Raw genomic sequence first — 27,757 nt, 5'->3', positions numbered from 1 at the left:
AATCAATGGGAGAGCGCTCTCCCGTCATTGTCCGTACTCCACCTCCCTGAGTGGCGGAAGCTATGTCAACGGAAGAGCGTCTCCCGTCGACATAGCATGGTGTAGACACCGCCGTAAGTCAAGCTAAGTTACCTCAACTTCAGTTTGGTAACGTACATAACTGAGCTAGTGTAACTTAGATCGATTTACAGCGTTAGAATAGACCAGTCCCTAGTCTCATTTCACCTGCTCCAGGTGACATCTGCTTACTTTACTGATAAAGCCATGCCGCCACTTTCCTTAACACTGCCGAGCTAGCACGGCTACGGATTCAATCCCACCTAATGTACCACTGGCGACAAGCTCCATCTGCAGAGTCTTTGTAACTGGTGATGATGGAAGACGCAGGAAGAGCCCAGCGTGCTTTTCACATTCCAGGTGACAGGCAGAGTCTTGCAGTCCTTCCTCCGGTAAAGCTCCTGCTGAAGTCAATAGCAACTTTGCTGGAGTAAGTGCTGTAAGAGTGGACCCTGCGTTTGCAGGGCTGGCAGGAAGAAAAATCATTGTTTTATTTTGTAAACTGAGAAAACGTGATCCTGATGCCATGAGGTGAGCCAGTAGGGCTGGGGAAAGGGCACTGGGCTGGGAGTTAGAAGACGCTGTTTCTAGTCCAAGCTCTGCCCCTGACCACGGGCAACTCATTTGTGTGGCCTTGGGCAACTCACTTCATCTGACTTTGCATCTGGCTCCCCTCCCTGTGCATCTGCTTCCCCTCTCCCCTTTGGTTTATTTAGGTTGCAACGTGCATGGGACAGGGACTGCCCTTCTCTATACGTTTATACAGTGCCTAGCACAATGAGGTCCCTATCTTTGTTGGAGCTTCTAGGTGAATGCATCCGATGAAGTGAGCTGTAGTTCACGAAAGCTTATGCTCAGATAAATTTGTTAGTCTCTAAGGTGCCACAAGTACTCCTCTTCTTTTTGCGAATACAGACTAACACGGCTGCTACTCTGAAACCTGTAATATTCTGTTGCATTGCTTTCAGCGTGCTTATAACCTTTGCAGCGCAGCATTAACACAGTGATTGCAATCGAATCTCATGTTTCAGGATGTCAACAAGGAACCTGCAAGGGTCAGGAAGGACTTTTAACCCTGATGCACAGTTGCCAGATGTATTCAGAAGGGGAAGGGGAATTAGCCTTCCTCTGAAGCATCAGAGACTGGCCACAGCTGGAGATGGGACACCAAGCAAGGTGGGCCAATGCTCTGAGGTGGTACAGAACATCGCCTTAGATGCCTGGCTGGTGGGTCTTGAACATGTGCTCAAGGTCTAAATGGTTGCTAGATTTGAGGTTGGGAAGGATTTTCCCCCAGGTTAGATTGTCAGGGACCAGCGGTGATGCATGTGGGGGGGTTACGTGCCCCCCACATTTCTCAGTATGCCTCCTGCCAGGATGCCCAGCAGTAAGGAGACAGTGCCTCCCCTGGGTGGTGGCACTCCCTTTGTGTCCATGTGGCATGGGGAAAAAGGAAGCAGCAGGGCGGCTGTCTGTGGGCTGAGCTCCTAACCACCACCCCTCCGGGCTACACTGGGCTGCTTCTCTTTCCCTGCTGCTGGAGTCTTAGCACTTCCCACTGTCTGCTTTGTAGACTGCTTGCGGAGGTGAGTCAAGGGGACATCTTCAAGACTGGGAAGGTGAGCTGTGACGGGGTGCTCAGCGCCAGGTAGCTCTGGTGGATCCCCATCCAGCCTGAGAGTCCTGGGGGTGAGTGAGGGAAGAAGGCTGTGGGGAAAGCGGGAGAGTGGGAAAGGGGTGGTGGTAGGGGTGCACTGAAACAGCAGCAGCCGCCAATATGCCTATAAGGAAGAATGCAATTTAGGGTGTCATAACATAGGGTCCAACAAAAAATGACTGATCATTCTCCAGCCTCTTGTTAACTGAGATGATCCAGTCCCAAGCACCATCCCACCCAGGTGCCAAATGGGGGACGGTGCATCCCAACTGGGTTGCCCCTTTTGTTGGTCTTGTTTTGAACCCTTGCTAAATCGATTCGGGATAGTTCAGGCGGGGGGGGGGGGGGGCGGTCTGTGAGCTCTGAAGGGGCTGGCCAGTCACAAGACAAAGACCAGGAGGAGGAGGTAATTGCTGGTGTATGTTGTCTACCAACGGATCAAGTTTCAGGGGGCGGAGGCAGAGGCAACACAGGCGGCGGTCACGTGTCCCCACAGAACCTTTCAATAGTGCCCCTCCCCACTATCCACAGTTACCTGGCAGGGACCCTGGGGACTTTTTTGCCTTCCTCTGTAGCATGAGGCAAGGATTGTCTGCTGGGATCATCTGGGCATATCCCACCCTGCCATCGCATGGGCATCGGGCTTGGTGGAGCCTTGGACTCTCCTGTGCTTAGGCCTGTGGCACACAATGGTTTAGGTTCCTGAGGACTGAAACGCTTTTTCTAACTAAAGTCGTTGGGCTCCCCATATAGGGGTATCCGGGTGAAATTTAGTGGCCTGCAATATACAGGTCAGACTCTGATGCACTTTAAACAGCATGATGTATCCTTAGCAAAACAACCAGCCTACAGCATTTGCATTTAGTGCCCCCTCGGGTGTAGGCCCCATCCATGTTAGGGAAACGTGCTCGGTTATAACGGCATTGGTGAAGTTCCCCTGGCACAGACACCAAATGAAGATGTGCGACGCTGACACAAAGCAAATTAAGCCACAATAGTATAGAGGGCATTGGTCAGGGCCTTAGGCAGTCTAGTTCTGGCTCTGCCATAGACCTTCTGTGTGACCTTGGGCAAGTCACTTAATCTACCCTGTGCCTCCGCTCTCTGTCAGGAAGATGGGGATACTGGCGCTTCCCTATCTCCCAGGGCTGTAGTGAGGATGAAATCTAGTTACAATGAAGGAAGCCATAGAAGTACATAAATAGAGAAATGTAAGACCTGGTACAGAGAGAAAACATTAGGGGTCCGTAGTGATATAGAACACTGGTGCATGTTCTCTTCATATAGTTAAGTCCTTATGCTGTATTTGATTTATATCAAGTTCTTTTCAGACTGGCGATGTCCTTATCTCTTTTATGCCAAACAGGTCTTGTCAAGCAAACCTGATCTCATTTTTTGAGGGCATTACAAGTTTAGTTCATAAAGGTAATTGCGTAGATGAAATAGGACTTACATTTTTTTGTAAGATTTAGTACCGTATGACATTCTGATTAAAAAATGACCATTATTCCCTATCACTAAAGCACATGATAAATTGATTAAGAACTGGTGAATTGACAGATCTCCAAATATAGTTATCAACAGGGAATTGCCATCAAATGGGGTGTTTCTAGAGGGTTCTGCAGGGATTGGTACGAATCCCGACACTGTCCAACACTTTCATCAATAAATGGGAATAAATTTAAAATCAGTGCTGATAAAATTTGTGGGTGACACAAAGTTTGGTGGAGTCGTACATAATCACAAGGATAGGGCAGTCACACAGAGCAAGATGAATTGCCTGCAAGGGGGAATCATTCAGACAATGCATTTTCTTTTAATACAGCTCAATGGAAAGTTACACATCCAGGAACAAGGAATGCAGGCCATACTTTAGGCCAGAGGAGTGCATCCTTGGAAAAAGTGATTCTGAAAAGGATTTAGGGATCATAGTGGACCTAGTTTCCAGTGCAATGGTGTGGCAAAGTGGCTAATTAAATCCTTGGATGTATAAACAGTGGAGTAGTGAATAGGAGCAGGGAGATGATTTTACTGCTCTATTTGGCATTGCTGAATTGGATAGTGGAATAATGCATGCCGCTCTGGTGCGCACCATAAAAAAACATGTTGAGAAATTGGAGTGGGTGCAGAAAAGAACCATAAAAATGATTCAAGGGCTGGAGAAATGCCTTCCAGTGAGAGACTTAAAAGAATTCAGTCTGTTTAACTTCTCAAAAAGAAGACTGAGAGGTGACTTTGATTACAGTTCATAGGTAACTTCATGGGGAGAAATATTGGGCACTAAAGGGCTCTTCAATCTAGCAGAGAAAGGTAAATAAAGAGAAACTGGCTGGAAGCTGAAGCAAGACACATTTAAATTAGAAATAAAGGCATAATATTTTAGCGGTGAGAGAAGGGAAGTGACGATTCTGCATCTCTAGATGTCTTCAGGTCAGGAAATCGTGCTTTGGTCAAACACCAGATGATCTACTCGTCCTCTTTGGCCTAGAATCTATTGGTATACACACCATCATCATCAGTATTGTCGCACTCCGTAAGGCCCTGTCATAAATATAAAGGGAAGGGTAAACCCCTTTGAAATCCCTCCTGGCCAGGGGAAAGCTCCTCTCACCTGTAAAGGGTTAAGAAGCTAAAGGTAACCTCGCTGGCACCTGACCAAAATGACCAATGAGGAGACAAGATACTTTCAAAAGCTGGGAGGAGGGAGAGAAACAAAGGGTCTGTGGGTCTGTCTTTATGCTGCCTTTGCTGGGGATAGACCAGGAATGGAGTCTTAGAACTTTTAGTAAGTAATCTAGCTAGGTACGTGTTAGATTATGATTTCTTTAAATGGCTGAGAAAAGAATTGTGCTGAATAGAATAACTATTTCTGTCTGTGTATCTTTTTTGTAACTTAAGTTTTCGCCTAGAGGGATTCTCTATGTTTTGAATCTAATTACCCTGTAAGGTATCTACTATCCTGATTTTACAGAGGGGATTTCTTTACTTCTATTTACTCCTATTTCTATTAAAAGTCTTCTCGTAAGAAAACTAAATGCTTTTTCATTGTTCTCAGATCCAAGGGTTTGGGTCTGTAGTCACCTAGGCAAATTGGTGAGGCTTTTTACCAAACCTTGTCCAGGAAGTGGGGTGCAAGGTTTTGGGAAGTATTTTGGGGGAAAAACATTTCCAAACAGCTCTTCCCCAGTAACCAGTATTTGTTTGGTGGTGGTAGCGGCCAATCCAAGGACAAAGGGTGGAATATTTTGTACCTTGGGGAACTTTTTGACCTAAGCTGGTAAAGATAAGCTTAGGAGGTTTTCATGCAGGTCCCCACATCTGTACCCTAGCGTTCAGAGTGGGGGAGGAACCTTGACAGGCCCCAGTACCATTGTGTTGGGCCCTGTACAATATATAACAAAGAGATGGTCTCTACCCATAAGATCTTGTAATCTTGAGTCGTATTCATTGTTAGGATATAGATATTCAGGCCTGTCTGTAAAGGCCTATACTCTAAGAATTTAGGTGTATTCTTATCACTTAGCTAGTTATAGAGGTATAAAAAGAATCAAAATCACTGTCTGCTGGTGTAAGGTCCTTCTCTTACTATGACAGTCTGAGGCCCTGTGCTTAGGCTAAGGCCTTTGGCTAAGCAGCAGAGGCAGCCATAAGGAAGCGACCGATCACATCCTCACATTGCAAACTAGTCACATTGAAAGAATGTGCTATTGGGCTGCTTGGAATACAATCCTGTACTGATAATGCCTATGCCTCCAGAGAAAGGGAAGTGCCTAGCAGATGTAAAAGGAAACTTAGTTTGATAGCATCCTGTCTGGCAAGAACTCACTTATCAATAGCTGGGATGTGAAATCCTCATTTCTTTGTTATTCTATCACTGTAGTCCCCATTTCCCTGTTGTTCATCTGTATAATCTTTGTCTGGTTCTGTGATTGTTTCAGTCTGCTGTATAATTAATTTTGCTGGGTGTAAACTAATTAAGGTGGTGGGATATATTTGGTTAAATAATCATGTTACAATATGTTAGGATTGGTTAGTTAAATTTCAGTAAAATGATTGGTTAAGGTATAGCTAAGCAGAACTCAAGTTTTACTATATAGTCTGCAGTCAATCAGGAAGTTTCAGATAGCAGCCGTGTTAGTCTGTATTCGCAAAAAGCAAAGGAGTACTTGTGGCACCTTAGAGACTAACAAGTGTGTGTGTGTGTGTGTGTGTGTGTGTGAAATGGGAACAGGGAATGGGGGTGGGGAAATTGGAATCATGTTTAGCTAAGGGCAGGAATGGGAACAGGGCCATAGGTAAGGCTCTGTAGTGTCAGAGCTGGGACGGGGGACACTAAGGAAGCAAACTGGAATCATGCTTGCTGCAAGTTCACCCCAATAAACATTGAATTGTTTGCACCTTTGGAGTTCGGGTATTGTTGCTCTCTGTTCATGCGAGAAGGACCAGGGAAGTAAGTGGGTGAAGGAATAAGCCCCCTAACATTCATTATCAGAGAAATAATAATAAAGATCCCAAAAATCTCATTGGATTAGAAATATGGGATTTTTTCACAGGGAAAAAAATGTAAGGCAGAAACTAAACAAAAATGACTGTAGCTTTGATTGTCTCTCGCTCCAAAACCAACATTATTTTAAATAAGGGGAAATCAAACATTAGGCATTTCAAGTCACACACATTAAATTCGCATAAGATATCGTTATCCTTGTTTAGGTTTGAACATATCAGGGAATCTCTTTGTCTTGCAACAATTCCTAAAAGACGGTAAGTGGCTGGATTTCCTTTTTCTGACAAAAATCTCTCCATGAATTATTTACACGATGGCTCCAGTCAACACTGTATCTGTCAGCCTCCCCAGCTGAAATGAAAGTTCACTATGTAAAGGGGCCAAGGGAATATGGCAGCCTCCCACTGCGAGTTTATAGACAGAACTAAGTCAGCACACATTATGTGTCAGAGCCAACATCAGACGGAATCAGATCCTTTGATCTCAGACCTCCACAGGAAGCTTAGATCTCAGACAAATTAGATAAAAAATGAATTTATATGTATCCTAAGGCACACAGACGAATGCTGTATTTTGGAGAAGTATGGCAAATATCAAAACATATAAACTGCAGCATTTCCTCTCTCTCTCTCTCTGTTCTGCTTTTGTGATGGACACTAATTAAAATATGAAGATGAAACTCAAACTAGCCTCTTATGCAATCCACAAAATTTAGGGGAGGAGGTGGAAAAAATGCCAGTGACTGAATACATGTGTGGTTCATTCAGGGTTCCAGGATGGGCTGAGAAATGGACTCCGATCTTTGCTCTTAGCAGGCGACAGCTGGAGGAGCCCATCCAAGTTTGTAAAGGTGGAAGCCAATACTTTCTGCTGTTTGGTGGAGCCCGGTGCCAGCTGCACGGCCCTAAATGTCTCTGCTTTGGCTGTGACCTCAGAGGGAGTTGTGTTTGATCAGTAAATCATTATGAGAAAAGATTACCCCACCCCACAAAAATGCTAGAGGAGCAAAACAAGGAAAAACAAGCGAATGGGACTGCTTTTTGACTTGTGGTTTTATATAGCTGGTCAAAACATTCAACCGTGAAAAGGCCTACAGAAAAGCGACAGCAGTGAACGGGTCTGGCGTGGACAGCTTAAATGTGCCCTGACTCACTCAGAAGTATGCAAGATGCATATTAGAGTAATCATCCCCAAATTAACTTACCTTGGTAACAATGGCTTTCATCCTGAAAGTTCCTAGAGTGCTTTATGATTAGTGTATACTAGCTATACATATGTTCTATTATTGCTAATCACTTACGTTGCAGTAGCATGGAGAAGCCTGGAACAGGCTGGGGCCCGCTTGTGCTGTGCACTTTACGAAACTGACATTGGCAAAACGGACACTGAATTGAATGGGGTCAAGATTTCACCCATAAATTCTATAGACACTTAAAAACTGAACCACACATTTACTCTCCTGAAAATTTTCAGTTCAGAGAGAGAATTCATACAGTAAATAGCAGTCCCTGTCCCAGTCTAAATGACAAAGGGTGAAATCACGGCTATGGCTGGGCAAATTACTGATATTTTTAGCTCACTGGCAATGTTGAAAAAGAGTCACAAAAATCTGTTTTGGGTCAGGCTGAAAATAAATTTAAAAAAAAATCAGCAAACTGAAAAGCTGAGAAAAATTTTTGTTTTGGCTCAAACAAAATCTTTCATTTTGATTTTGACCATTTCAAAATGTTTTTGAATTAAAAAAATAAAAGTAAAGGAAATATTTTAAAAACTCAAAACGTTTTGTCAATGTTGAAATCAAATGTTGAAGGTTGCATACATTGTTTTTGTTTTCTAAACAAACAATTTGGTGAAACCAACACATATTTGTGAAACATGTCAGTGTCACTGAATCTTCATTTTTCACCCGAAAAAAGTTTTGGTAAAAAATTTTTTGCCCTGCCCTTATCCTGGACCCATAAACTAGCTGTGTGCACAATTCCTAGCCAATCAGCAGTAGCATCAGTCAGTAATCTCCAACATCCAGCTATTGGTAAATCTGTTAAAAACACCTACGTGACTTAGAAGCCTACATCCCAGATTCAAAAGCAATTTCGGGCATGTGCACACTTCAACTGGGGATGTAATTCCCAGCACAGAGACGTACTCACTCTAGCTCTGATCAAACTGGTATTGTAAAAACAGACTGCAGCGGCGGTGGCTCGAGCAGCGGGAGGGACCAGCCACCCCAAATATATACCCATCCGAGGTGCTAGGCACGTATTCCCACTGCTAGCCCCTCCCACTGCTTGCATGGCTGCAGCTACACTTCTGTTTTTAGTACGCGAGGCTGATCAGAGCTCATGTAGTTATGTATCCTCGATCAGGGAATTATATTTCCAGCCGGAAGTGTAGATGTACCTGTAGGCACTTAGGAGCCCAAGTCCCATTTTAGTGATTTTTATGAGATTTAGGAACCTAAGGGCTAGATTCACAAAAGGCACTTAGGCCCTGCAATGGCTCAGCACTGCAGCACCTAAGTTTTAGGCACCTTGCTACCGAGTGGCATTCAGAACCCTGGTTTAGGGGCCCAAGCTCCCTACACAATGCGTGGGGAGAGATACACATCTGAGAGCGGGATTCACAGAAGCCAGCGTACTGAGTGGGGAGCCATCTAAACCAACCAATAGAAAATGCTGAGCAGAGGGGTGTGGCCTAAGCACCATCACTTAAAGGGAACTGGGACTGTAATCTCTTTGGGGCAGGGATTGTCACAATGTTTATAACTTGTAATTGCTGAGCACATTGACAGTGCTAAAGAGAGTAAATAATACTGATATTCAGATCCAGGCTGACCTTTTTCAGGCAGGTTTATTTTTGACTTGTAAATGGAACAGATTTGGTCTGGATTATTTGAGAGGGACTAAACATACAATAGGTTTCAGAGTAACAGCCGTGTTAGTCTGCATTCGCAAAAAGAAAAGGAGTACTTGTGGCACCTTAGAGACTAACCAATTTATTTGAGCATAAGCTTTCGTGAGCTACAGTAGCTCACGAAAGCTTATGCTCAAATAAATTGGTTAGTCTCTAAGGTGCCACAAGTACCCATTTTCTTTTTGTAAACATACTATGGTGATGGGAGTCATCAAAGTACCAAGATAGAAGGAACCCCAGAATGTCATTGTTACAGTTACCATTTTGCCAAGAGTCTCACTTCAAAAGTGACCCCTTGCAATTGATTTTCTGGAACACGGTGCCCATCAGGACTATCTGTTGCCAATATAGGCTGATTCTGTCACTCACATGTCAGTTTTGCCAATAACATAAACAGGTATGATCTGAAAACACATGCAACACACTGTTTGAGCAAATGAAGCATTTTAACATGGCCTTTTTTCTGACTATAACCATATTTAAGCAATGTTTTCTCTTCAATTTTGGAAGAGAAGCTTGGAAACTGAGGATTTAAAAAAAACAAAACAAATATCTTGGCCTCATTGAAATCAGTGGCAAAAACTGACATTGGGTGAAATCCTGACACCGTTCAATTCATAAATTCTATAGACATTTAAAAATTGAACCACACATTTACTCTCCTGTACATTTTTCAGTTCAGAGAGAGAATTCATTTGTAGTAATCAGCTCTATTAATGGAGCAAGTGATTCATCTATCTATCTAGCCCAGATCCTTAACAGGCAAAATTACAACTTCAATCTACACAAGCTCATAGCTTGTAAGGTGCGTGAAGATCTTTTTGGTTGAAAGGGGCTTTAGAAATGTGAGTCATTCTCATTCTGCAGGCTCACCTCCTTCCATCCCAGCAGTGTCTCTTTTGTTCTCTTCCCGGGCATGGTGCAGATCGGCACGAGTTGAATGCTGCTGTGGCGGGATCTGGGAGGATTTCATATTGCTCTTTGCTTGTGGTACCTTAGCCTGTTCAATCTTTGTTTCTGTATTGAAATAAACAGTTACATTATTCTCAGTCCATCCAGGGCTCAGAGCCAGACATAGTATTACTTTAAGAAACAATCTATTGCTGGTGAATTGGCATCTAATCTTGTGTGCGTTCTCTCTGCCCAAAAGGGGGAGGCTTATTTTATGATTACACTTCATTGCATTTTACCTCTAGGGATCACATTTCTTCACTTCAGCAAAATTCTGCCTTCAGATCCTCACAGTATACACTGGGCATCATTAGAAACTCAGGCTGGTCACAGCCAAGGCTACTACACAGTGCAACTCAGGAGTGAGGCATTCAACCATTTTTGTGCTTCCCCATTCCTGAGCTATTTGCATACTGGAATAGTTCCCCAGCATAGGTTAGCACACTTTGAAGGCCGCTCTAAATTATGCCATCTGACTATGAGAGCATCTGGGGACTGCTGGCATTCAGAAAAGTCCTCCTGGCCATGCTCTGTTTCTCTCCAGCCATTCCTCTTACACTGGCAACTTTCCACCCGAGGATATTTCTGCTCTGGGGCACTCCTCCTGAAGCTATGCCAGTTTTAGGGCCACAAGGTAGAAAGCATCCTTACGTTACAACCTGGGCCTTTATATTTGCCACACCCCAGTGAGTTGCTTCATTATTTCCTATTATAAATACAGGGAAATACAGGGGCCAAGATTAAAAAAAATAGGAGCCTAAAATTAGGTTTCTAAATCCTGATTTAGACACCTAGGTAAGTGGCCTGGAATTTCAAAGGTGTTGAGCTCCCACTGACTTCAGTACCACTACACCAGTACAAGGGAGAGGAGAATATGGCCTGATCTGATTTTTAAAATTGCACAGTTTGGATAAAAAGAAAGCTGCAACATGCAATTAAGCTGTGGAGTGCTCTGCTTGGATGTCCTGTGCTTACGGCACTGGGCTAAGATTCAGGAGACCTGTGTTCAATTCCTGGCTATGCTCCCTGCATGACATCTTGGAGATACGACTTTCCAAAGTGCTCAGCAGTTCCCCCTCAAAACAGTGTTGACAATATTGGCACCGTTGAAAACCTGGCTATTACTCTCTGTGTGCCTCAGCTGCCCATCTGGAGAGCAGGGATAATAATGCTTCCTTTGTCAGTGATTGTCAACTCTTTGGGGCAAGGACTAGCTGTCTTATTACGTGTATGCACAGTGCCTAACACAATGAGACCACGATTTCTGCTGGAGTCAGTTGAGTTCCATTGAGTCAGGCCCAATGTGTTACAAGAGATATGACCAATGTCAATACCGCCAGCCCAGCCTGCCTTACCATTGTTACGGAACTCTTTAAGGGTTACTCTTTAGACACCAGTGAAATGGAAGAGACTCTGCAGATGGAGAGCTCTCCTGGGGATTCCCACTTACTGCTACTTTGGCTTTTCTTGGACCAGCAGAATAAAAGAAGACCCAGAACTAGCACCGAAGCCACTGAGCCCAACACAGCAGTAAGGACCGTGATGGATTTCTCTCCCATGGGGAGAGGGAAGATGGTAAATGGCTGGGACTCGACAGTGAAGTCAGCACCTGAGAGAGGAAAATGTCAGATTATTACAACACGTGTTTTATAGCCAGAACACCTGGTTATGGCCACTAACACAGGAACTGATGTCTGAAAATACATTCATGAAAGGGCCTAAATCACAGCCCAATGAAGTCAATGGGAGTTTTTCCATTGACTTCCACAGGCCCAAACAGAACATGTAACCAAACCTTTCTTGAACTGACAAAGCTGCTAGACTAAAGGCATGAACTATTGCTATCGGTTCCCGCCCAGCTGACGGAGTGCCAATCATCGGAAATTTGAAATTGTTCTCGGATATCAGACTTAAAGCCATGATCCAGCAAAAGGCACTTCGAGAATGTCTTCAACAGAACTATTCACATTCTTAAAGTTGAGCACGTGCTCTGCCAGACTGGGCCTAAAGTGCTGTCAACCTTCTCCACAGTGTTGATTAAGACGTTATAAACAAGCAGTAGGACTATCATTACTATTACTAGTGCAACTATTAACTGTCACATTTTGTACACAATGTATGTAACACCCTTTGTTCAAACATACCATATCATTCTATAAACTGATTAGGAACCACTTCACCCACCACTTAAATGCAGCATTCCTTTGGAGTGTACAATGACGCGGCACAAGAATATGAAACAGAATGTGAAGATCACTTTACCCAGTGTATTTCATTACACATATTGAATCTATTTCCCCATGTTAAGTATCCTCACACCTTCTTGTCAACTGTCTAAGTGGGCCATCTTGATTATCACTACGAAAGCTTTTTTCTCCTGCTGATCATAGCTCATCTTAACTAATTAGCCTCTTACTCCACCTTTTCATGTTCTCTGTATATCTATCTATCTTCTTGCTATATGTTCCATTCTATACATCCGATGAAGTGGGCTGTAGCCCACGAAAGCTTATGCTCAAATAAATTTGTTAGTCTCTAAGGTGCCACAAGAACTCCTGTTTTTTATCCAGTTGAAACTACACAAGCAAAACTGGGTGGGCAGAATGCAATCTCTTGGCTGAAATTTAGCCAGATCACCTGGGCCAACAAACAACCCCCTGTTATAACCTGATTTTGTCATCAATCCCAAATCTGCAACTCTATTGACTTTAATGGAGATTTATTTAATGTACTTGTCTGAGTTGTATTTTCAATACAAATGTCTAAGAAGCTTATTTTCTGATTTACTTAAAAAACACACACACACAAACATTGGCAGGTGGGGACTTGAAGGCAGGTGTAGTACCTGAAACTACTTTTATTTGAACTTGACTAGATTTCAGCTTGCCCTTGTCCCTTTAAACAAACTCAGGCTTCATCGGAACAATGTGGCAAGCAAATTGCAACTGACCAGAAGTGGCCTACAGACGTTTACACATAGGGACTTTTAGCAACAGTGGATCAAGGTTTCTCAAGGTACATCTACACTACAATTAAAAACTCATGGCTGGTCCATGCCAGTTGACTCAGGCTCACGGGGCTGAGGCTAAGGGGCTGCTTAATTGTGATGTAGCTATTCGGCCCAGGGTCTAGGCCGCTGCAAAGTGGGAGGCTCTTAGAGCTTGGGCTGCAGCCTGAGCCTGAATGTCTACACCACAATTAAACAGCCCGTTAGCCTCAGCCCCATGAGCCTGAGTCATCGGGCAGGGGCCAGCCATGGATGATTGACGTATAGACATCTAGGACTCAAATGAAACCAGAATTTAAGGGCTGGATCCAACTCCTATTGAAGTCAATAGTAAGATTCTCATGGACTTAAAAGGGAGTTGGATCAAGCTCATATAGACCCATATCACTACAGGGAATGATACCCAGAAGCAAATAGCAAGCTTATGCAACACTGGGTATGTCTGCTCAGCAATCACAGAGGTGACTGCAGTGGCCGGCATACTCATGCTAGCTTTAATCTAGTTAGCATGGCTAAATGTAACAGTGAAGACACAGTGGGGCAGGCTTCAGCATGGGCTGTACAAGCATCTGGGGATATACTTGCATTGCCAGCTGCACTGAAGCCATACGGCTACACCTTCACTGCTGTTTTAGCTCTGCTAGTTAGATTAAAGCTAATGCATGTATGCTAGCCTGTGCCATGATCGCACCTCTGATTGCAGTGCAGACATACTCACCCGTGGAAATAATCTGCTCTCTCCAACCAATGCCACTATTCAGTTGGGGCCTCCACATTCAGCACCAGCTGCATCTTCAAGGATCGCCCCATCTAGGAATCCAAAAGGGAGGTCAGAGGGGCATGAATAATTATGGCAGGCAGCGCATGCAAAACTAATGACACAATTTGATCCCAAGTGCCTGGGAAATTTTGTTTTTTGTTAGTTTATCATAGATGCCAAGAAAGCATATGCTATAAATGTCCAGCATGCGGTACCCTCTCCAACAGGGTTCCCACTTGAGAATGCTGAAGGAGATTTAAAACGCAGAATTATCTATGTTACTCAGAGTGTATTTTTTATGATGCGTGTTAAAAATGTACAGTATTCTGATTTAAATTAGTCAAAGATCATGCAAAATGAAACAGCTTTTCATGCTGCTGTCTGAAAAGATCTCTCAGCACAGTCCTTATTAGCTAAAAGTGTAACAAAAGGGATCCAGGTTTGACCTTCATTCAATGGGAAGATCTTCTAACTTCACTGCAGTAGCTTTTGCAGTGAATTTGCAACATATCACACTTCCACTTTATGGTCCAGAGCCTGTTGGGAGCTGAGTTCCTCCTGATGCCAGTGGGAGTGCAGGCAGTGGGAGCTGAGGGTCCTCAGGAACTTGCAGGAATGTACCCCATAGCAGAGCACAAATGCTCACAGTTTAAGGGGACATAGGTGAGTATTTTATGCACCACAATTTAGTCTTTCTAAACCTGGGGCCATTACACACCTGAGATGTTTAGACACTAATTTGTGATTTCTTAACATTTCAGTGAAACATTCCAGGCTGCCATAGAGCTGGATTAAGGCAATCCAAGGTCCTGGCCACACCATCACATGGGCTCCCCATGGTTCTGCCTCTACACCGTGGCCTGAGACCCTCTGAGCAGAAACTCTTCCCTCAGGACCAACCAGGGTGCAACTGCTTCAGTGGGCGGACGGGGCCATCTGCACTCTCCTCTTCCTGCCACGAACACTGAGTCCTCTGCTAGATGGTGCTGGCAAGCCCCCTGCCCTGCAGAAGGGTGGGTCTTGGAGTTAACACTGCACCGAGAGGGATGGGGCAGTTCAGAGCTCTTGTTTCAGGCTCTCTGCAATCTCAGACAGACAACACTGTGTTGGCTTCACTCAAGTCAGGTTTCCAAGCTTTTCTTCACAACCATCACGACAAGAGACTTACTTTAAAAAAAAAAAAGGCGGCTCAGATTCTGATATAATCACATGACTCCAGATTGTGGGGTCCTAGGCCCAGACTTGTAGGGCATAAGCCTGAATCAGGCCTTTGACTGCCAGTCTCGCTCCCTGACTGTTGTGTTCCAGTACATTGGGAGGTGAAACCAGTGCTTTGAGATATGCATACACATCGATCTCATTCCTTTCTGTGTTGCCTCTGATATGCTTTTAAAGACTTTTCCATGACTAAGGTAAAGCAAGAACAATGTGGAGATATATAATGGTCCTTACCTGGAGGTGAAATAACAGTGAAAATGAGGTACCAGTTTGAGCCTGAATTGGAGATTGCCAGGTTTGTAAAGCTAGCCCGTCCATCTTGAACCTCTACTCTGGTGTGCCCTGAACAGCAATACACAAGGACACTGGGAGTTAACAACCTTCTGCTGAACATCACCAAAAGCAAGCTCCTAGGTTGCAAAGAAAACTCTACAGGCCAGATCTTCAACTTTTGCAAATCTGCACAGCTTCTACAACTTTAAGAGCGCTACCCCAATATACACTAGCTGAGGGGGTGGCATCATGATCTCTGACACAAGTAAGAGACGCACATTGTAAAATTCAGAACCAGGTCCGACCTGCCCCAGAGTTCAGAGCAGACCAGGTCTAGGGTTATGGCTTAGCTCGCTATAGAGATAGGGCCTACCTATGAAGCTCCATTTCAGGGAGACAGGAAGTATGGGCCATTGATTAAGGTGTTAGGCTGGGGCCAGGGAGACCTGAATTCAATGTCCTGCATTACTATAGACTTCCTGTGTGTCCTTGGAAAAGTCACTTAGTTCCCCATCTATAAAATGGGGACAACAGCACTGTCCTACTTTGCAAGAATGGTGTAAGAATAAATCCACTGAAGACAGTGAAGTACTACGGTAGTGGGGGACAGGTAAGTACCTTAGACAGATCCAGAACCTCGTTTTCCCAGAACTGGGGGCTGCGTGTATGCAATGATTTGGTTTGATCCAGCTCTAGTGTTAACATATCCGAATCTGAGAAGAATGATGCCACAGGCAATGGAGCTCTTAGGGGATTTTTAGTGGGATGCTGATTGTTATCCAAGCCAAAGAGACAGCCTCCAAGAAGCAGCAGCAGTTTATTGTTTTAACCCCTTTCCTGCTTCAGCCTCTCAGCTGTACCTGACATATGGGGAAGCTCTATAGGTCTGTTATGCCCTACCTGCGGGGTAAGTGAGTGGTATACAACTTTGAATTAAGGAGGGGATTTCTGATGTGCAAAAAACAACCGCGTAAGCTAATTCATTACAGCCAGACAGCTGCAACAACCACTGGGGCAGAACATTCCTTCCATTTTCTGCAGTACATTTTGGCCAGAAAACTAATTGTGCATAACTAGTGTAGCATGGAAGAGAGCCCCTTGCACACAGGCTATTAAACAGTCATCAGATGGCAGTGGCTTTTGATTATTCCAAGTGCTGCCTTCCTTTCAGAAGCCTTGGAATGACTCAGGCCATGAAGTTTCAATGGGATGGTTGTCATATGATCAAACAAACAAGTGGATCTGTCTCAGCTAGAAACTTGTAAGACAAAAAGTCGCTGTGAAATGATTTAAGACTAAATCATTGATTCTCCTGAGGCCTTCCACCTTGTGTTGTTATTTACACCTATGCAATATGGGTGTCCATTCTGACCCAGTAAGGTTTTACACCCAAATTTGCATTCACTATGATTTCTATCTCAGCAGGGTGATTTAAAAGATAGCCTGTTGCAGTATCAAGGGTATCTTCATTTATTTTCTGAGCCTTTGAGTACCAGCCAAATCTTGGGCTTTGTGGAATGCTGGCCAAGTCTTGAGCTTCATGCAGGCTCATGGAATGAAAGTGGCAAAGTTCTCAAAGTTTGACAAACTTTCTAAATATTGATTCAGGTGAGGGTTAGAAATCAGAACGTCCTTAGGATGCTGGACTCAAACCAGAGATCACAAATAAAAACTCCCTTACTTGCTGAAAGCCTATATGCCATAAGTGCTTTCTTTATGAAACAAGTGCATTATAGCTGTGATAACTTTATATAACCATAAGACAACACAATATACCAGGTGAAGGTGCCTTGTTTGTCTACTTCTGGTAATTTTACTACTCTGGGGATGGGGACAGATCTTTACAACCATCTCTTGGACTCATCTTCAACAGGAAAGTTCATGCACATCACAAATTGACAGTACTGTTAAAGGGATGCAGGAAGGTTTTAAATTATGGGCCGGCTTAGGATACCCTTTCTCCTACTTAGTCATTCATACTTCACAACACAAGTAGCCCAGTGGACTTCAATGGAACTATTCATGGTACAAAGTACTATTCAGTATGAACAAGGGATTCATAGTCTGGGCTTCAGCTAGTAAGAATCCTAATTCTAGTAATATACACTTGTCAAGTATCAGGGGTCTCAGCCTTAAGCATTTCAGGTACATAATGCAGGCAAAACCCAGTACCAGCGCTGCCCACCTCACTTAACAGGACTTCTTTGAGAAGCCAATGCCCAGCAGCAAAGAGATTATTGAAATGGTACAATCACTGGTCAGAAGATAAACTTGGCAAGGGTTGTTGAACAGTGAGGGTCCGATCCAGCCCAGGGAAGCTGCAGAATGTTGGGTGTGGAAAGAGAAAATGAAAAGCAGTGGGAGTGCTGGGCAACTGCATGGCAGCCCAGCGACTGCTGCCTAGTAATCTTGGACAAGTCACTTCCCCTCTCAGTGGCTGTTTCCCCTGCTACCCACTGTCTGTCCTGTTCACTTAGATTGCCGGCTTTTTGCAGAAAGAACTGTCTCATCATCTCTGTATATGCAGCACCTAGCACCAGGATCGGCAACTTTGGCACATGGCCCGTCAGGAAAATCAGCTGGCGGGCCAGGACAGTTTGTTTACCTGCAGCGTCTGCAGGTTTGGCTGACTGCAGATCCCACTGGCTGCGGTTCGCCGTTCCAGGCCAATGGAGGCCGTGGGAAGAGGCGCGGGCCGAGGGATGTGCTGGCCGCCGCTTCCCGCAGCCCCCATTGGCCTGGAATGGTGAACCATGGCCAGTGGGAGCTGCGACTGGCTGAACCTGCGGATGCTGCAGGTAAACAAACCGTCCTGGCCCACCAGCGGATTTCCCTGATGGGCCACGTGCCAAAGGGTGCTGATCCCTGACTTAGCACAATGGAACCCAGATCTCAGCTGAGGATTCTAGCTGACACTGTAATATAAATGCTAATAATTAGTAACTTAGTCAGTGAATAGTCCCAATGATTTCAATAAGAATCTAGACCTTAACCTAGCAGTATGGATTTCCCCCATTGCCAGTGTCCGTTCTGGCTCTTCTGTTTATCTAGGTATTTATATGGCCCTCATGACCACACTATCTGCCTTGACTACCTATAGTGTTTTTGACTCTACTATTTAGCTCACTGTAACACCAGTTTTATAGAGGATCCTTTCAGCTGCATTCTAATGTTTTACAATTGCTATTCTGAGTCTACGATGAAGCCTTGAGTACTGTACTGTACTTCTCAACACGGACTATCTCAGCTTTTGGGCACATATGCTTCAAATCTCAGATTATTTTATTTATATATATATATGAGTCTTCACAAAGATCTCTCAGGCAAGCTGGTATTTAACGCAGTAGCAAGCTAATTTGGAGCTAAACTACTTTACATGAGGCAGTTTGACTGCTGTCAGATGAAGCAGGCTCAATGCGCTAGACGGATCCATTTCGATTAAATGCTACTTTCATATGCTTCAAAAGACGAGCGCAATAAGGACGTTTGTCAAAGGAAAAACTGCAGCAAACTATTACATGCAGAACATCTGTACAGCACAATTCATTCTTTGCTGGAGTTTATTGACTATTAATTTGATGCATGTATCTTTTAAAGAATGTAAAGTGCATTTCTTTTCGGTGACTATTCTTTTTTTGAGTCTTTTACTTCCATTTGTTTTTAATTTCTCTCTTTTTTTCCCCTTCACGATTTTTTTCGTTTCGAGTTGCAAAATGGGGAGGGAAAAAAGGTTGTTCTTTCCAAATGAACAGCAGATTTTTATAAAGCTTATTCAAAAGTCACGTGAAACAGAGAAGTGTGACACAGGGGATCTGAGGATTTCACTTCTAGGCTATTGGTTTCAATCCAGCCTAGATCGGTAGTGACTGAACCTTGTCATCATTTGGCGGTTGTTCTGTGGACACCTGACAAAACCAACCCCACAACTGACACTGTGGATCATATCCTCAGCTGCTGTAAACAGCCATAACAACTTTGATTTCCATGAAGCTAAGCCAAAGTGAGGAAATGGCCAGGCTTTTGACAATCTCAGCAGGTAGGCCAAGAAATTAATAGATTCATAGATTTTTTTTAAGGCCCAAATGGATCCTTGTGATCATCAGTTACCATTTTTGTACATAGCACAGGCCACTGAATTTCACCCAGTGATCCTAGCATCTAGCCCAATAACTGGTGGTTGAACTAGATCCTGGAAACTGCCTGCCCCTTACAGTTTCCTGGAAATGGTCTTGGCAAGTCGAAGTTCAGGCACATTCAACCTGATTGTAAACCCAAAAGCTTCCCATGGTAAGAACCCTGACTTTTCAGCAGGGACATTGCTTGTTTGCCTTTTGAATTTGAGCTGGAAAAAGACGGTTTCAGCCAAGCTGAACAGAAAAGTCAAAATGTTTCGTTTTAACCAGACGCCATTTTTTTAAGACTTTTCCATTTGCTGAAATTTTGTGAAAAATTTCATTTTTGACTCAACAGAAATGATTTTCTTTTCATTTTTCAGAATTGCCAGAGATCCAAAAAAAAATCCATTTGCCCAGCTCTATTTTGAACCTCGCTCAGTTCAGGCAGTGAAGTTAGCATGGTCAATTTTATGCTGTGTTTATAAGCAGCTTCTGTTTCATGGTTTCATGCACCACACTGTGATGTCTGGGTTTCCAGCTCAGCACAGTACTTACGCTGGGGCCTAAATGTAAGCATGTAAGTGAGCCTTAATAAGCCCAGAGGGAATATTCACTTAAAGTTAAACATGTGCTTATGTATTTTGCTAAATCAGGGCCAGCAGGGGAATGTTTAAATCTCCCACTAAAACATTTTCTCATTGGAATATACTACATTCAAAACAAAAACAGGTAGATATTTCTATTCATATTAGGTCAAATACGCTGCTGGTATAAAATTGATGTCGCTCCATTGACTTTAATAGAGCTATGCCAACTAACACCAGCCTAGCTCTGGGCTATATGGATTTATAATTTTCCATCCGTTCTCTTTTTTCCCCAGGACCTATATTTTGGGTCTTTTCTACTGGACAGTGTTTCTAAGTTGACAGGGCATGGAAACACATTCTAAAGCTGTTTTTCTCCTAATACCCATGTGAGCAGCCCATCACACTTCTTCAAACCCAGCCTTCTCTTTTTAGCTCAATGATGAGCCTTAAACCTGATTCTTTCTTCAAAAGAACCTCCTCAAATTATAGCCATCACTTCTAGTGGAGGCTTCCACCACAGCATATCCAAAACATAACCAAACCTTTCAACACAGCCTCTGAAGAGCCCTTGAGACAGGCTGTCATGACCCATGGCTCTGAGGGCAGACCTAATGTCTCAACTCTCCGACCCTGCGAAGAAGAAAAGAAAGGAATAAAAGGTTTGTTCAGTTTTTTCCACAGAAAAATGGGAATCCTTTTATTTCTAAGGCAACTTTCATCTATTAATCCCTAGCAGCAAGAACAGCATGTATTTACATAGTATGTGTTACAAATTGCATCGTACAAAGTATTGTATTTACTACAGATGAGCCTAAACCTAGAGTTGCCAACTCTCACTGTTTTATTGTGAGTCTTGCATTATTTGGTGCTTCTCACAAAGCCTCGGTTTCTAAATTAATGTGATTAGAAGAAAATCTCAGCTTTAATTTTTTAAAAAAGGACATTTTTAGCTTTCCTGGTTACAGGGAAAAACTCAAAAATGTGAACCCTAAAGAGTATGACACCATAAGACAAATAAAAAGGACCCCAAAATATTGTTTTTTAAAATGTCATGATTTTAAATCTAAGCTCGTGATTTTGGGGAGCCCAACTCATGATTTTTGAATGCCTGGGGATGGCAATGCTGTAAACCACGGAGTCCAGTTCTGGATCCAGACACAAACTTCCCCAAAACCTGTTTGGATTTGGTATCACAGTTCAGGACACACCTGATCTGCAATGTTCATACCCAGGTCTATGTAGATATTTGCCTACGATTTTCCCAAGTAGGGTAAAGGGGACTGATTCATAATAGAAGCGAAATGCAAAGTAGCAACAGGAAAATAGGGAGATGTGGGATTCCAGTTAACCCCAACATACAGTTCAGTGTTGCCAACTCTAGTGATTTCATCATGAGGCCCACAATATTTCATGTTTTTCTTTATGCCTCAGCTTCAGGGGTCAAGAGATTGCATGCGAATCTCAGCTTCAAAAAAGGAAATTTTTAGTCCTCATAGTTGAGAAGAAAGGCTTGAAAACATCACCTGCCTATACCCCAAAGAAAAAGAACCCAAAATTTATTATTAAAAAATAAATCCTATATTTCTAAGCCAATCTGATGAGTTTCGAATGCGTGGGGTTGACAATACTGCCCGCAAGTAATAGAATCATACCCCTGTAGGGAGGCAAATCACTACCTGCTTATCCAAAAAAATAATTTGTGGCTGAACAGGAAGCTCCTTCTCCATTTCTCCATCAGAGGGCTGTACCAGGACAGAGATATTATAGGGCCTCACATACAGGCAACCTCCAGGAGGTAGACTGCTTCCGTTTCTTCCTCATGCAAAGCAACATGGAAAAAAATCACCATATTATTAAGGATGATTTTAAAACACCTGATTCCAACCCCCGAGGCAATTCCCTAGATACCCCTTCTAACTAGATATTGCTCTCCATTCGCAGAACTTCATGCTGTTTTCAGTCCAGGTGGAATGCTCAGTGTTTCATATCAATTTGAATTAACATTGCTAATAAGATTTAATAAGACACTGTCAAGTTCCCAGTAAGTTTCTTTAATATTACAGTAGGACTTTGAGACTCCAGGTGAGACCAGGGCCTCATTGTGCAAGGTACTGCACATACCCATCATAAGAAACTATCCCTACCCCAAAGAGATTACAATATAAACAAAGGATTCCCAATTTATCATCCTTAGTTTACAGATGGGGAACTGAGGTACACAAAGATTAGTAGATTTGTCCTAGGTTCGCACAGAATTGTGCAACTGAGGTAGGAATCAAACCCATAAGGCACTCAACTGCGATTCAGGAGCCCTGAGTTCTGTTCCCAGTTCTACCACAGGCCTGCTGGGGGACCTTAGGCAAGTAACGTCACATCTCTGGGCCTCTGCTTTACCTAGCAGTAAAATGGGGCTACTGATGCTGACCTCCTTTATAAAGTGCGTTGAGATGTAGGACTGAAAAGCTCTATACATTATCTCCTGAGTCCCAGTCCACTGCCTTAACCATAAGACCATCCTTCCTGCACATTCAAAAACATGGACTCTACAAAAATCACCCTGACTGGCAAGGAGCATTCATAGAATCATAGAATTTCAGGGTTGGAAGGGACCTCAGGAAGTCATCTAGTCCAACCCCCTGCTCAAAGCAGGACCAATCCCCAACTAAATCATTCCACTGAGTATCCCTGAGGTCTTCTAAAAACAGACACTCGCCTTCTCCAGCACAAGGACAATATGTAAGGCTGCAGATCTGTATTGCACTCCTTTATTCAGAGACAGGGTGGATTAGGTAAGATCTTTTATTGGACCAACTTCTGTTGGTGACAGAGACAAGCTTTCTAGCCTAGACAAAGTTCTTCTGTGTAAGTTTGTCTCTGTCACCAACATGTCTAATAAAAGATCTTTCCTCACCCACCCTCTCTCTTTAATATCCTGGGTCCAACACGGCTGCAACTAAACTGTACATTCCTTTCTCCAGTGATTTTGTGCTTCTGTCACTTGTATCACGGTATTTTAATGTGCAGAGATACACAGACACCCCTTTAAAAAGCCATTGTTATTCCAAGAGTGAAATTTAAATTCAAACATCCTGAGAGAAGGCTTTTGCAGTTGAATAAAGAACAACACTTTATTCTGAGCCCATATCATTTCATTCCCTTCTCAGTACTTCATGTCATTTAGCATCTTCTTTTTACATACATATATACCTCTAATCTACCATTGCAGTGAAGGGAGGCGACTGGGGGGTTGACATTGTCTTTCAATGAAACTAGGAAAGCTATTCATTCAGCTCTCTAGTGTTTGCTTAAAAGTGGTTACAAACAAAAGATTTATTGAGGACCAATTCGCTTTGGTTTAACTCAGTTTCTTCAGACTGTTTCTTTGCATTACAAAGCAGAGCTCCCCTGGGCAAACTGCATTGCAGCTTAATGCAAAGATTGGGCCAAGCCACAAAGCTACTAATAGTGGCCAAAGTTTTCAGGGGCAGTGGCAAGTGGTAGTCTAATGCATCGGGCCTCAGAGACCTGGGTGCTATTCTTGGCACTGACCTGATGTATAATCCTGGGCAAATCCTCTGTGCCTCCATTTCCCTTTCAACCCTTTATCAGTTTATCTTGGAAGTTCTGTGTGGCAGGGACCATCTCTAACCATTTTATATACAGTGCCTTGCACAATAGGGTCCCGATCTCAGTTGGGGCACTACTATAATGTTCATAATTATGATTTTCGTGGCTCAAATTGAGACACTTCACAGGGGAGGGATTTTCAGAGAGTGGGTGTCCGTCACGTTCTGAAAACCAGGCCCCTTTAATAAGCCCCCAAGTTGGGTAGCCAGCAATTGACAAGCTACTCATAAACACCAGTGACTTTTAGAACTTAGTGAGAGGCAGGGTGGTGTCTAGGGGACAGCATACTGATTGGGGAGTCAGGACAAGTAATGACAAAGCTTTTATAGTTTCAAGGAACAGCCTCCTAAAACGTAGTGTTGGGAGCAGCCATTGACACTTCCTGATGGCAGTAACACTCCTTCTGTGGATTCATTATTAGGAAAAAATCACCCATAGCTTTTTTTAAAAAAAAATATGGGTGGGTGATTAGGACCCAAACAACCCAGCAGAGATTGACATTTATGTGCAGTGTGCTCAACCCTGATTCTTGCTGGGCTGGGGCCCTGAGTATGTGGCAAAATGAATTTACATTCCTGCAAGGGATGTCTAGGACAGAGGGACAGCAGCCTGCTGCTCTCCTGATGATTTGTGCCAGAAGGAAAATAGGCTTGCCAGCCATTCCTCTGCATCCCTTCCTCACGGCTAGCCTGCTGCTCCATACAAACTCCAACCGGTGGTGGAGTGGGCAAAGCTGCCTCTCCCAGTCTGATCAGTGCTGAGGGAAGAGCATGTTTTCCTGTCACAGGTGCTGGCAGGGAAGCCCAGTGCTGGCAGGGAAGTGGGCTGGTTTGGCATTCCCTGCTGACAAGGATTAACAGGAAAGCAGGTTAACCTGTCAGTCTCCTGAAGATCTCTATGGGGTGCATGGGCAAGATGGCTCTGCCCATGAAGTCCTGGCCAGTGGAGAAGCCCATGCCAGCTTCTGAAAGATATTACTCCACAGGGAGTGGTAGCACAGAACATACTGAGGCCTGTCGGAGAGCAGATGTCTCTTACGCAGAAACAGGGAACTTAAGTGTGGCAGAAGGAAACTGGAATAAGCGGGGCATGTAGAAGGATGCATCATAAGAACTGAAGCGGTAAAGGGAGAAATTGGACTGCGCTGACAGAAGGAAATTAAGATGTTCTCGTAGTCACTGATCCTGCACCATTGAAGTCAATGAGTTGGCAATTGACTTCAAGGGGGGAAAGGTTCAGACCCGCAGACCTGATCCAAAGCAGATTGAAATCAATGGGCATTTTTCAATTGACTACAGTGGGCTTTGGATCAGGCCCAGGGGTAGGGAAGACAGGACAGGAAATTAAGAAGCATTCAGAAGTAACAGAAGAGAAGGGGAAGCATTTGAGAGATCAGTGATATGTGGGGTGCAGTACATGTAGAATCCTAGTGTTTTCTGTTGGGAGTGAAACAACTGCAGGTGTGGGGAAAGGATATGGATGGGGAAGGAGGTGCATAATTCGGGTTGCCAATTTTGGTTGGAGGTATTCCTGGAGGTCTAATCATATGACATAATCTTTAATTAAAGATTAATCTTTAATTCCTGGAAGCTCCAAGACAATCCTGGAGGGTTGGCAACCCTATGTATAACAAAGGCAGGAGGAGACATGCAGACTACTGATTACCCCTGATTCAGAGTCACATAATATGGCTCTTATCATTCAGCAACAATGATGGGACAGTGGGCGCGTGGGCTCTCAGAGAAGCCTGGGGACAGGATAGGACCCCTCCCTAGTACACAGGTGCAGCCAATCAAGACTATGACAAAACAACCTTCCTAGATATATACACACACACACACACACACACACACAGAGCACAAAGCTGAAGAAAGAAATTCAGCTTGGAAGCAGGCTTCAGCTTTAGGTTTCTTTGGTTTTGTTGGCAGCAAAACAAAAGAGGTCTTTAAAAATAACATCAATAATGTCCTTTTATAAAGGCTGGGCAGTTGATTGAAGTGTGGTGTCGTGGTCAGAACGTGACCCTGGGAGCCAGGCGTTCTGATTTGCCTCCCTCTTTGACACAGGGCAAGTCACTTAGGCCAGACTTCTAAAACTTGGGCCCCTCAATCCATACCCTAATTCTGCAGGGAGCATGTGCTGACAGTGAGCTATGAAAGAAGCCATGTGTCCCATGCCCTGGAGGTTAGAGTCTGTGAAGGCAGGGAGCTAAGCAGAGGAGATCTAATAGTTTAGGGGACTAAAGAGGAGGGGCAGGATGATAGTGTGAATTGGAATAATAAACAAGTGACTCTGTTAGCCTTTCTGAACCAAACTGGACTAAAAGAGGCAACTCCAATGACGAATTGGTTTGGGTTTCTCTATTTCGAAAGCAATGGAAACCTTCTGTTACAAACTGGGCATGTGGGGCAATCCAGTGTATGAGAAAGGATTGGATAAGCGAGACAGATTCAAGAACATGGATTAACTTGTGGTTCCCAGTCTTTTCAGGCAATTTATTTTTCTACAAATAAATCAAAAATAGCACCTAAAGACCCCAACCAACATCTGTGCCCTATCGTGCTGGGTGTTGTACATACACATTGTCAGAGACAATCCAAGCCTATGATCTAAACAGACGAAGGAAGTATATTATCCCTGTTTTGCAACTAGAGCAAGGTCGCATACTTAAGAAGTCTGTTTCAGAGCCAGTGGTTGACCCCAGATCTCTCAAATCCTGGACCATAAGGCCAGCCTTCCCCTCTTGTCCAAGTGTTCCCAGTTGACTATCATGAGGCCCCAGCTGACCTGAGGACTGGAAGAGCGCAGCTCCCCATCGCAGGAGAACATCTGCAAACCTGAGTGGTAAGCCGACAGCAGCAGTGCAGCAGGACTCAGCAGAGTGGAGTTAGCAGCTTTTCAGCGCCACGTGTTCTGCGGCAAGAGTGCTGCTTTTCTTTAAATAGGCACTCTGTGTTATTCAAGGGCATGCACCCTGCAGAGCAGGTAGGAGCTGAATGTTCCAAAACTATAGGGCGGGGAGTTTAGAGCACCAGTAACAAACATCCTGAAAGCTCCCTAGTCACATCCGTTATTAACTGGGAACCAACGGAAGTACCCCTATTCATCATGCCGACGACTAGCGGCTAGGAACTAAGTCAAGCTTCTTCCCTAACACACTCCTTAAGTTTACTGTTGGAGAAACATCTTTTATTAAATGTAAACAGCACCACGCCGAAGGTCGGAGTCTTGATGGTGCAGCGTATCCCAAGGTAATACCACTTTAAGCTCCATATAAACTCTTAAACAGTTTCTATCCTAAAACCAGACCGTAGGTGGTACAGTTTTTTACGATATGTTATAATAGTGCAATAAATCTGTTAGCTTAAAATCGAATCTCCGTGGCCTTTTAGAGAAATCATCATTAAATGCAAGGCCCTGTTAATGATGCCATCCCAGTGAAATTGTTTAATCTGCTAGGGGGGTGAAAGGTCACCAAATGAATTTTTTATAATACATCAACTTGACACGCAATAGGGAAAACTGTAATAGATAAAAGCAAAGGAAAAGGGCACTGTCTTCTTCTGATAGGTCAATAGCAGCCAAGAGAGTCACTCATCCACTTTTCCTTCACTACTGTGCTCCTTTTCCATTTAATATGGACACCCAATTAATACCTCAGCACCATAGACAACCTCATTTTAGGTGAATTATAGCAATTTCTTCCCCCTTCTCCGAAATGAAAGTGATCACAATACATCATAGCATTGTGCGAATTAACGTTAATTGATTTGAGTTACCAAGCACTGATGGGCCACTTCTATAATCTGGGCCTTATTGGGAGCTGGAAGGGATGGAGGGAAGATTAGATTGCACCGTCCGTTGCTTTGACGACGGCAGTCACCTGACGGCTTGTTAGACAGTTGTAAGGTTCTATTGCAGGCCCCAGTGGGGTCGTCAGTAAACTGGAGTGATGTCCAAACATCATTACACGCTGCTCCAATATTAAAGCAAAGGGATTAGCACCTTATTGCAAGCAACCTGGATTTGTCATTGTGCTGTCGTTATCCAATTTCCAGCTGATAATGTGACTGTGGCCTGCGGGCGTG

At 43.8% G+C, this 27,757-nt stretch overlaps 1 protein-coding gene across 1 annotated transcript in view; it reads right to left on the bottom strand.

Moving 5' to 3' along the window:
* PKHD1 (PKHD1 ciliary IPT domain containing fibrocystin/polyductin) overlaps window positions 1-27,757 on the bottom strand; it is a 370,485-nt gene that overhangs the window by 1,363 nt on the left and 341,365 nt on the right. The window contains exons 60-64 of the mRNA XM_077811517.1: window positions 21,719-21,854; window positions 20,585-20,672; window positions 15,302-15,409; window positions 11,533-11,691; window positions 10,005-10,148 (exon numbers count right to left, since the gene is read on the bottom strand). Coding sequence (XP_077667643.1) covers window positions 10,005-10,148; window positions 11,533-11,691; window positions 15,302-15,409; window positions 20,585-20,672; window positions 21,719-21,854 — 635 coding nt within the window. The remainder of the gene's footprint in view (window positions 1-10,004; window positions 10,149-11,532; window positions 11,692-15,301; window positions 15,410-20,584; window positions 20,673-21,718; window positions 21,855-27,757) is intronic.

The sequence above is a fragment of the Eretmochelys imbricata genome, chromosome 3 (genome assembly GCF_965152235.1).
Source record: "Eretmochelys imbricata isolate rEreImb1 chromosome 3, rEreImb1.hap1, whole genome shotgun sequence".
Taxonomy (NCBI): domain Eukaryota; kingdom Metazoa; phylum Chordata; order Testudines; family Cheloniidae; genus Eretmochelys; species Eretmochelys imbricata.
The sequence above is the reverse complement of the archived record's forward strand: the minus strand, read 5'-3'. Positions and strand labels throughout refer to the sequence as shown.